The 12,562-nt window shown below is 32.4% G+C and overlaps 1 protein-coding gene across 1 annotated transcript in view; it reads left to right on the top strand.

The window, feature by feature from the left end:
* Nucleotides 1-11,721, top strand: part of LOC143225228 (homeobox protein BarH-like 1) — a 96,484-nt gene extending 84,763 nt beyond the window's left edge. The window contains exons 2-3 of the mRNA XM_076454280.1: nt 8,956-9,446; nt 11,145-11,721. Coding sequence (XP_076310395.1) covers nt 9,009-9,446; nt 11,145-11,309 — 603 coding nt within the window. The 5' untranslated portion in view covers nt 8,956-9,008 and the 3' untranslated portion in view covers nt 11,310-11,721. The remainder of the gene's footprint in view (nt 1-8,955; nt 9,447-11,144) is intronic.
* The last annotated feature ends 841 nt before the right edge of the window (nt 11,722-12,562 follow it).

The raw sequence follows: 12,562 nt of genomic DNA, 5'->3' as shown, positions 1-12,562 counted from the left end.
TTGCCAAACATGGAGTATCCAATAGCAACTGAACTGTAAATAAATATGTTTATTCGAATGACTAATTGTACTATCAGAATTGGCACATATTGTTTTGAAGTCGATATTTTTCTTTTGTGTTTCAAAGTTCCATAAGGACATGGGGTGTAACTAATACATTTATGTATTGAACTCTTATTCTATTAAGCGCTGATAATCCAAAACGTGTAAGGTAATAGCAAGACCTATTGTGGTTATCCTAACCTATACAGCCTTTTTTAGTTTCACTGCTTCTAAGTCTTTATTGTCCTTCATGATCAATCTGCTTCATACTATTACCAAAATGACAATTTTCTTTATTTTGGTTTTGTGTTTATGGAAATAAAATATATTTCTATAATTTGAGTAATGAAAATAATGAATTCGTGAATATATTTAGTGCGGGAACATTAATTAACAGCTTTGTATTTAACGTTTTAGTACTTAAGGTTAAGCGTCTTTATATTAGTCTTGTAAAAATAGTGTAATTTCACATCTTTCATATGAAGGAGTAATGGTACTCCTACATCAAATTATGATATGATAAATAATGATATTTAAAAACCATACTTCATACAAGGTATTTGTTATGAAGCACAAAGCTACACAAATGGTTATCTGTGCTCTGCTCATCAGGGGTATCGAAAGTCGGTTTCTAGCAGTACAAGTCCGCAGATATGCCGCTGTGCCACTGGAGACCTTCACACAAGTATGCGTAAGTTTAATTTTAAGTCTATACATTTTGAAGAGAAACAACTTTCTAAAAATATATTAACAAAATTTTATAATAGTTATAGAATTATTTTGGTAGAAAGGATTATGTTAACAGTTTTCTTTTTAATGCACCATTTACACGATTGATTGTTTGCCCATCACCGATACCGAAACCCAGTTTTAAGCGGTTGAAGTCCGAAGACATCCCGCTATGCCGCTGGGAACCCGTTTATATGCCTTCAATTCAGTTGATAAATTCACACCTTTATCTCCGCACACATATAGCAGGAGTTTGAACTTTTATGTGTTATCAATGTATACCTTTAGGATATGAATGCTTACAATAACAAATAAAGTGTTTGATGGAATAAGTTTAATTTGTTTTTTCTAATACATTTTCTATGAAGTAGGAAAATCCTAAAATACCAGTTCCATATTGAGACTGTTAATGTAAGCTTGACACTTTAAAAACTACGACAGATTCAGACTGCAAATGAGCAAACTAAAATTTTATTAAATATATTAAGCTTTTTCTTTCGGAATAAGTCGCACAGACAATGAAACTTATCAATATATTTCATTTTCCAAAGAACTAAACGATATTAGTTCACACGAATGTTTTGATATAAAATCTTTGTTACCGTCCAGTATAAATCGTATCGAAGAAACCACAAATTAAGTCGTTTTTAATAAAAAAAAACAACAACAACTTTCCTTAAACCAACATTTTAACAATATTTACTCTTGGGTTTAAACGTTGTTTTAATATAAGGATATCATTAGAGAAACATCTGATTTTCTACAACCTCTTTTAGAGTCTAGAGGTCATGACGGTCATCATGTCCATAGTTACCAGTCTGGACCTCTTATAAACCTCTGCTATAACTCACAAATTATTCACAAAAGAACTGTAAGATTAACTTCTGTTTAATATGTCATTCTGGAGATGTTTTCATTTTTCTATTGAATTAACACGGTTCCAAAACAACACACATACTCCAAAATAAGTAACAGTTCTCAATAATTCTGGATTTTTCCAAATGTAAGATAGTAGCAAAACAAAACGAAGGAAAAGCTGGCTGGTAATTTAGAGATAGGAACATGTGAGTCGAGGGTCAAAAGACATTTAAGCAGATGGAAACACCAAAAATATGTTATTCGAAAAAAACAACAAATATTTTACCCAAAAGAATTATATTGTAATAATTTCTCTTTTGTAAGCGTGATTGGTTACCAGATTAGTATATATATGCCCATGTACGTATGTGTGTTTTAAACTAGAATGTATATGTCTTATGTAGTAAACTACGTGTATGTTTCTTACTGTAGATTATGTATATGTTCTGTAAATATAGTATACGTTTTTTTGGTTTACAATGAATTATGTATATGTCTTATGTAAGAGACTGTGCATATGTCTAATATAGTAATAGACTATGCATATGTTTATGATTATGTGTCATTTTTAAAGAAGAAATATTGTACTGAAAATGTAATATTCTAATCAAAAGCTGTTTCAAGAATTTTATGGATGTCTAATAATTAAATGGGTACCTATTAAAAAGAATGTAGTATACTTGTATTGTACACTATATATGTAGCATAAAATAGACCGTATATGTCAAGATATATAGTATATCATACGTTTGCGCGTGCATACTACGCTTTGTGTAAATCTTTAACAGCTACTTTTATAGTGTGAAAACCTTTTACAAGATGGCGAGACAGGATTATAATTGTACTTGTCATGAAACATTAGTATTAGGGTTATTATATTTTTAAACACTACATTCTATATTTAATCCCTTAGTGATTTTCAAGAATTTGAAAAGTGTATAATAACAGTATCTCAACAATATTATATTCATCATATCCATTGCCGACGACGCGTTTTGCTCAATCCAGATCTCATCAGGCTAATAGGATACAACAAACACAGGAGTAGTCGAAATAGTATTTATACAGAATGTTCGGAAAGTCACTGTGCAGTTTTGAAAGCAGCGATAACAGCATTCATTCAGTCTATTTCAAGCCATCAACTGATAGCGGTGTTTAGAAACAAAATAAGAAGGATCCAGGCCTGTATTGATGCCAACGGGGGTCACTTTCAACATTGTTTACAATTGTTATTCATATTTACCTCCTGTATTCTATATTGAAACATGTCTGCTAATAAATATATAAGTGCACAGCGACTTTCCGAACACCCTGTATAAGCCATTTGTTACAACAACAACCGTTATGGTGTGAACGCCTTTTAGAAATTGGCGAAGCATGATTATGATTCATTATAGTTGTTATAAGACATTAGCGGTAGTCTTATTACATGTTTTAACATTACATTATTTACATAAGACATTAGTGGTTGTCTTATTATATGTTTTAACACTACACTATTTACATAAGACATTAGTAGTAGTCTTATCACATGTTTTAACACTACATTATTTACATAAGACATTAGTGGTAGTCTTATTATACGTTTTAACACTACATTATTTACTCCCTTCGATATTTTATAAAACGTGAAGAGTGTAGAATAATAGTATTTCAAACATTCTATATTCGCCGTATCCATTGCTAGCGACGTTCCGCTAGTGTGAAATGGCACTCACATCATAATAATTGTTGATGCGGTAAATGGTTTAAACAAACAGTGCTCAGATCACTTCTGTACCTTTTGTCTCGTCCGGGATTGAGCTGAAAGTATCGTCGGAAATAGACTGGAAAAATGTAGCTTGATTGGAATACTATTGTTACAGGCTTTTCTAATTGTTTAAAATCTTTAAAGGACTACATAAAGAAAGCAGTATTTAAAAATACACCATATTACTGAGTAATATATCCCAAGGTTTAAGGAAAGGCGGCGTATCGCTTGGAATCTAATAGAATGCTTAATTTGTAAATGTGTATTATAGCATTTTCTTATAGCAAAGCCACATGGGTCTATCTGCTCAGCCCACCGAGGGGAATCGAACCCCTGATTTTAGCGTTGTAAATCCGGAGACATACCGCTGTACTAGCGGGGGGCCTTAATTAGTAAAACTTGATCGTTTCTCTTATGAGGCCCGACATGGCCAAGCGTGTTAAGGCGTGCGACTCGTAATCTGAGGGTCGCGGGTTCGCATCCCGGTCGCGCAAAACATGCTTGCCCTTTCAGCCGTGGGGGCGTTATAATGTGACGATCAATCCCACTAGTCGTTGGTAAAAGAGTAGCCCAAGAGTTGGCGGTGGGAGGTGATGACTAGCTGCCTTCCCTCTAGTCTTACACTGCTAAATTAAGGACGGCTAGCACAGATAGCCCTCAAGTAGCTTTGTGCGAAATTCCAAAACAAACAAAAAAACAAATTCCCTTATGATGCACTCATAGCCTTATGACAGCTAATAGCAAACCATTGAACATCAGATCCACTTCATACCCAGCAATTTAGGATAAATATCTTAAGAACACTGAGTATCTAATAAAGTTAACAAATAAAGCAGTATTAACTCTTGCTTCAACATTGATCGCTACATCACTGAAGTTACTTAGTAAACTAAAGTATTAACTATTGTTAGGGATATTTCGCGTCAGAAGTAGTCAAAAAAAGGTATAAATAAAACTATACTTAAGAGTTTAAGTGAAATAAAAGTGACACCTGGCGAGTGATTGAAGAAGAGATGGTGAGGTAATTAATTTATACACACAAATAAGGGAAATCATCTTAAACAGATAATAAGTTATGGAACAATTAGGGTTCACGCTACAAGAAAGAAATAAGCAAATAATATTTATTATTTTTCTGACAGAGATGAAACCATTGATGGAAAATCACTGGTTCCAGGATTTAAGATGATTACGAAAGGTTGAGCAATGTTTAGGTTATCGATCCAATAAGCTTCTTTTATCCTTGTAAACATCTTCTTAGAACTCATGAATATCAGTAAAAATCTTCTGTCGATATTTTTCACTATTATGACCTTTCTTCGCTGAAATAAAAAGAACTACAAAAAGTTAGAAAGAGAACTGATACATTCCTTTTTAAAAAGAACAACAAAATTAATCTTCCTACCAAAAACATCAATTCAGAAAAATCTTCTAACATAATTCTCTCCAGTCCTTTTCTTTATTATAAAGAATTAAACATAGCGCCAAGCAATATACCAGATACTATTAAAACCACTTTAACTTACAATGAACAGCTTAAAAATGTTTCAAAACACTTCATCCTCTAATACACATAAGCCTTCTCTAGGTAATGAATCTATTGAAGATAACGGCGACGTTATAATTTGTACAGATAACGATGAACATTCCCCACGTATTTCTAACATCGTTAATCTTTTTAGTTCCTCTGAAACTGAACTCAGTCTCCGTAGTAAAAGGTCTCAAATTCTACACAATAACAGCTATGTTAAAGGGTCTGAACTTCTTTCTGACTTGCATAAATTCTCCAGAAAACTAAAATTTTTTCACAATAAACTTCATTCAACTGAAAAATGAGCATATACTGAGCTTTAACGAAAAGTATTTATGTATTAATACCCATTCCAACCGTATATATTTTTATTTCAAGTGGGTTTCTCGTCATCGTGAAAAGTGCTTATGGACACCTCCACCAACAGTTAGAGCGTTATATTGAAACAATAGAAAATGACATAGTACAAACCTTAAAATTTTCCAAGAAATATCGTAAATATGTTAAGCAAAAATGAAATATTTTTCTAAAAGATTTTGAACTGAACACAAATATCATAACAAAGCCAGTAGACTAGGAAGGAGCTACTGTTATTCTTAACAAAGATTACTACGTCACGAAAGCTGACCGGCAACTAGAGAACACTATAATATAAAAATTCTCACATGATCCTACAATTCAGTTTATTAAAACAATGATTGATAAGCTTAAAGAACGTATCCAAGGTAATAAAATTAGCAAATAAAAGTTTCACTATTTGATATCTAGACAAGCTTTTCCTGATAGATTTTATATATTACTAAAAACACGCAGACTAAACAACCCTGACTAATCCATAATTTCTAATATAAATATTGCTACTGAAAGCTATCCGCTTTTATTTACCAACACATAACGTGTATTCTTTTACATAAAGGATACCACCTAATTTCGTGACATCAAAGAGGCTATAAATATTAACTGATAATTACTATCCAATAATCTTCTTTGCATGATGGATGTTTCTTCTCACTAGACCAATATTCCACATGATGAAAGACTAGACACTCTAAAGCTCACATTAAACCTTTCTAACCCATCAGAATCTCAAATAGTATCTGATCTTGTCAGCCTGATTTTAACTCTGAAGAAATTCGAATTTAATAATGAGCTATACGTTTAGGTTAATGGTACTCAATGACCAGCAAACTGATTTCCAATTATTTCAACATATAACGAGGTCACATTTAAAACCAGGTTTTTCAACTAAGTCCTGTAAAATATTATGCAGAAACGTTACATAGATGACATTTTTTATTTGAACAGTCGGTCTTCAGCCACTTAAAGAATTTATTTCACAAGCAAACTCCTATCGCAAGACAATCAATTTTACCTTTGAATACTTGCCTACTCAAATTATTTTTCTTTATTACTCATCGACTTATGCAAAAAGATACAGACAAACCACAATACCTTTACTTTGAAAGCTGTCATACCGTTCACACTAGATAGGACATTACATAAGCCAAGATCTTAAAAATAAAGAAAATATGCTCAAATGAAACAGACTATAGAGCGAACACCAAAGATCTAAAACAAACCATGTTACAAATAAGATTTAAATATACCAAAACCGACAGACAGATTGAAATGACTAACAGCTCTCAGCAGTAAAAACATTTTAAATCAAAGTAATAATAAAGTTTCAAATAACATTCCGCTTATTATTACCTATCAGTTTAAACGCAGAAACGTTTAACGAATTGTGAAAAAAAAACATTTTAATCTACTACAACTTAACTAAAACCTTAAACAGATATTTCCTGAAGTACCTGTTGTAAAAAAATGCAATCACCGATATGCAGGACATACACAAAGAAGTCTTAGACGAAGATTCAATAACCATAAATCTCCTATTAACACCGGAAAATATCTTCCTGTTGCTCAACACTTTAACCAACTTGATCATTCCATTAACGATGCTACTCTCATTGGCACTGAAACAAGAATAAATATTAAAATTGTCATAGAGATAAAAGAAACTTATTTTAGCGCTAATCTAAACACTGTTCAGCCTTGTAGAATCAACTTGGATCCTGGAGTCAGTGATTTCTCATCAATAGTGTCATCTTTGTCAGAAAAATAGTAAGTATTATTTGCTTATTTATTTCATGTAGCGTGAACCCTAATTGGTACTTACTATTTGTTTAAGATGATTTCCATTACTCGTTTGTATAAATTACCTCAACATCTCTTTTAAATCAATCTCTAGGTGTCACTTTTATTTCACTTAAACACCAAGTATAGTTTTATTTATTTCTTTTTTAACTACTTCTAAGGCAAAATATCCCTAACACGTTTTACATAACGCAAAACACTTTGTACTGGAAATTTAACACATGGAAAAATAAATTAAACATTTCCTGGAAGACCAGGTGAACTTCATGACGTCACTCAACTCCATTTATATGTTACTCCTTCGATTACACCACCATTCGCAGTTAGCTCCAATAGGAGAAAAGTCTAGTGAAATTATCTGCTAAACTAAATATCAATTTCTGCTTATTGCAATATGAAGTTAAACATGCTTCTGTTAAAAGGCAATGTTGACCATACCTAGATACCAGGAAAAGATGTTAAAGTATATTAAAGTTCATCCTGAATATAATACAAACATTTTCTATTACAAAATAAAATCAATTTTTCAATCTAGAAATAATGTTAAGTTTTTTTATTTTAATTTCAAACACAGGTGCTTGAGGGATATTTGAGAAAGCTATAGGTATTTATTTAAAACAGGCTTATGGTGGCGAACAGTTTAAGAGGAAATAATGAATATTTACTAATAAAGCGGTCAATAACCTACAGATTATAATTTCAGTGCCAGAATTTTATGTATATTTTGTAATGATGATTCCATATGTTTTCCTGCTATAAAAAGTATTCATGTTGAAAAAAAACACCATTACTCATCTTAAGCAGATTGAGGTAATTTAAAAAACATAATAAAGAAAGTATTAGAAGTAGAGATTTCTTTTAACTTTCGCGCGACGTTACACGAAGACAATTTATGCTAACCGTCCTTAACTTATAAGTGAAGGCAGTTGGTCATTACCTCTAACTCTTGGGCTTCTTTTTTAGCAACGTATAGTGGCATTGACTGTCACATATAACACCCCCACGGCTGAAATGGCAAATATGTTTAGTGGGATGAAGATTCAAGCCCATAATTCTTATCTAGCGAGTAAAACGTTCTAGCTACTTGGCCATGACGAACCTGAGTGTAACGTAACGTTCTTTAGAAGAACACACAATAAAATAAACTGTTAGCAGCAGACTAAGATTCATTGAAAGAAATCACAATAAAAAAGTGTTAGAAGTAGCCTTAGGTTCTTTACAAGAAATCATTATAAAACAAAGTGTCAGGAAGGAACGAAGATTCTTTAGGATTAATCATTATAAAGTAAAGTGTTAAATAAACTGAGATTCTTTAGGAGAAATTATTATACAACAAAGTGTTAAATAGATTACAGTTTTTTAAAAAAAATCATTGTAAGACAAAGTATTAAACAGACTGAGGTTCTTTAGAAGAAATAATAATAAACTAAATTATTAGGAGCAGAGTAAGTTTCTTATTATCCTCTTGTGTGTATTATAAAAATTGTGGATTAAAGATGATGTATCTTTGTAAGTTTAATCACAAACTAACCATTACATATGAGTTTAGTTTTGTTGAACTTTATGTTAACTTAAAGCTATTTGTTCAGTCGCATTTGAACTTAAACTATTTCAGTCCGACTAGTACATAGATTTGTAGTCTTTCGTATTTTAATTGGATATTACGAAACTTATGGCATTTCAAGTTGTTGTATTAAGGGTTGTTTCTGTCAAAGTCCAGTGCAATGATGCATAAAGGTTGGTGATGTTTATTATTATCGATAATTGTTTTACTAGAATGAGACAAATTGCTACGGTCGTTAATTTCTATTTTTTATTCAAATACGTTTTAAGTTTTCTCATGCGTATGATAATTGCCTATAACTCTTAACTGTTTATCGTTTTTCAGAGTCTTCTTCTGGAAACACATCGCCATTTCTTGTCCCGGCTGTCTTACCTTCAATGAGTTCCTACTTCCATACATTCTCTCATCCAAGCAGTCATATAGCATGGTCTCACGAGCCAACAGAAGCTAGTGGTATTTCTTGGGCACAAGAAGTCGGTTCTATTGACCACAATGGAAGTTCCTTAAGGCTGGCACCGGGAGTGCTCCGAATACCTTGTGGTACACTGCCTGTTCAACATCCTCTTACTGAGATGCATGAAACTGAGAAGCTAGAAGATGATGCTGGATCAATTGTCACAGCTTCTATTAGCAGGAAGGTCCGCAGAAACCGAACAGTATTCACAGAAGTTCAACTGATGGGACTGGAGAGACGGTTTGACCGACAGAAGTACCTGTCCACTCCAGACAGAGCTGAGCTGGCTCGTTCTTTAGGGCTGACCCAGCTTCAAGTGAAGACATGGTATCAGAATCGAAGAATGAAATGGAAGAAACAGGTAAAACAAGAATAGCTGTAGTTACAATATTAAAGCTGTCATTACAATATTACATCACACTGTCATTTCTGTTCATCTTAATATTGTTTTCATACCTGGGCATAATTTTCTTATTTATTTTGCTTTATTTGTTTACCACGTGTATCTATAAAAGTAGTTGTTATCTGTTTCATTCCGTTACTGCGATTCATATTCCAGGAAACCTGTCTGAATAACAACGCTCTTTCTCAAGTTCCAACGTTTCGTAAAGTCTTTAACATCTATATGTACAAACGTACTCGTAAAAAGTAGAGATTGTACTAAATACAGAACTAAATTAATGGTCTTTTCAATAACTCTTCAGCGAATACCAACGATTATTCAAGCAATAAAACAATATGCACAATTATTTAAGTTTTTACTCTTCTGTGAATATAAATGTTACTTGCCATCTGCCTACCTGTCTATCTGTATACATCTACACGTTTTTATCTTTGCCTCTGTATGAATTTCGCTTTTGCATTGACTATCATTAAACCCATTGTTCTACCGTATGGTTTTCTGGTATAATGGATATCTTGCACATTTGAGAACTTCTCTTGTAAAACAACAGCTAATCACTTAACAGTACAATCTGCGTAGACAAAGTGTGACCATCTGTAGAATTTAGACAGGTATCTGTTAGCAGAATAAGATTATTTCTAAAGCCTGAAACAGGAACTGTTACGTACAATTAAATTAAAAGTATGTCACATGGTTTTCGTACGATCACACGCTAGTACTTTTGAACTATTATGGCCCAGTTTAAGCATTTTTTCCAACATGGATTGATAGAAATGTTTAATTTCATCATACCGATGGATTTTAGAGAGAGTTTTTTAATCGCCAGAAGCTCTTTTATTCTGGCGTCTATTTTGTGCTACATATGATAATAGTAAAGTTGTTTCCATCAGGACTTATTTAACGTTATTGATTCACGTCTTTGTGGGTATTTGAAGAATTAACAGAACTACGTTTCAAATGCCATTTTAGATGTTGTTCTAAACGAAGCGTAGTGTATCACATATAATCTTGTCCGAATCGAAAATGTCGTTAGAGTGTTTAATTTTGTTAAATATGTCTTTTGTTTCAATACATTCTGAACTCTCAGTACTTGTTTTTAAGCTATACACATTGAAATTTGTTGACAGTTTTTAATTTCAAGATATTATATCACATAACTCATTTTATCTTCAAATAGAAGACTAGCAAAAACTGACAGTTATGCATAATTTAGTATAAGCTCCACTTAAGAACGGTTATAAAATATTATCAAATCTTAAAATATTAAAAATTTCCAACATATATTGAACTCGAAATCGTCAGCAATAAATACAGTTCTTCTGGATTTAACGTTATATCTTAGAGCCATTATATCACAAAAACGTGCCTCATTCGAACATCGTATTTTTATTCATTGTTAGCGTCAATACAGAAACCCAAATTTATAACATTAGCTGTAGAATGTGTACCACGAGAATTTGGCTAAATCGGATGTTATAGACAAACACGAGTAAAACTCTGACAGCAAGCTGCAATACAGAGGGCAAAAGTTATCGGATGTAAGATAAAAAAATCTTAAGGAACTCACCTGAGGATTTTCCGAGAAGTGTACACTATACTTATCTGAAATTATATTTTTTATGAATCCTGATTTTATTTTTCATTATTTATCTGCAGGTAATGCAAGGAGGATGTGTTATTCCACCAACAAAACCCAAAGGCAGACCGAAAAAGAACTCCATTCCATCTTATGGAATATATCAAGGATCAGAGCAGTATGAATTATCAACAGCAGCCTCTCTCTTACGCTCTGACAAAGACTCAGATATCTCAGTAGTGTGAATATGTGTTTTTTTAAACTGTTTTCATGTAGTTTTAGTCAAATAAAATATGCATGTCTCTTTCAAAATTCAAAGCTAAAGTATTTGTACATGTGTATTCAATAAGCTATAACATATTATCAATGTTGGGAAAGGATTTATGCAAGTGCCCTTCAGTGGCTCAGCAGTACGTTTGAGGGCTTATAATACAAAACGCAGATTTCGATACTCTTAGTGGGCATAGCACAGACAGCCCACTGTACAGATTTGAGATTAAAAACAAAACAAACCAATATAAGGAAATATAGTTTTTCTGTTTGTAACTAAACATTAATTAAAATATTATCTAATTCTAAATCTACTCGTTACGTCCACAAAATTAAATATATTCAACGTAAGTTCCATGTTTCCGATTCTGAATGAAACTCATAATATAAACCAGAAGCGGGCTGTTATCACAAAAATCCAAAGCGCGTGCGTTGCCACTTTAAGATTATTTTTGAAAGTATACTCCTTCCTATGATGGGTTAGGAGATACTATAACCTTTGTTTCATATAGGTAATTGTTTAAGAGGAACTACAACGTTTGATTCTAATGAGATATGAATGTTGGATATCATGAAATGAGGTTACATTACGGTCTATACTAATTGAGAAAAATGCTTCTACGATCTTTTAAAGTAATTTAAAAACTCGGTTTATGAACACAGTTTTCCTTATATCGTACTGAATGGACACTATGACTAATACTTGCTCAGAGAGAGGTTATTGGTAAAGATAAAGACACATCTTGTTGTATAAAGATTGTACACTCAATAAAAGCAAACTTTCATGTATATGTTTGACACTGTGAAGACACATATACTTCACTTATTATAATAGGATCCTAGATACATATATTCTATGGAATATAAGAGGACGCAAGACACATATAAACTCCTGAATGTAACAAGACGATAGACACGGATATTCTATTGACTTAGACAGGACGCTAGACACATATAACCTACAGAGTGTAACAGAACTATAGACACATATATTTTACTGAATATAACAAGACGATAGACACATGTATTTAAGTGGGATACAAATAGTCAATGTAATAGGTTAAGATGTAACTACATATGTAATAATTGTTATGTGACTGTTTACTGTATTGGGTGGAAAATGTTTTACGTTTTGTTGAGTTAAGACTATAGATTGTGCTTGTTTAATCAGATAATTATATTTTTTTCAGGACAACAGTACTAATTCTCATAGGTTCCAAATAATCCT

This window comes from Tachypleus tridentatus, chromosome 9, assembly GCF_004210375.1.
Source record: "Tachypleus tridentatus isolate NWPU-2018 chromosome 9, ASM421037v1, whole genome shotgun sequence".
NCBI classification, from domain to species: domain Eukaryota; kingdom Metazoa; phylum Arthropoda; class Merostomata; order Xiphosura; family Limulidae; genus Tachypleus; species Tachypleus tridentatus.
The sequence above is the reverse complement of the archived record's forward strand: the minus strand, read 5'-3'. Positions and strand labels throughout refer to the sequence as shown.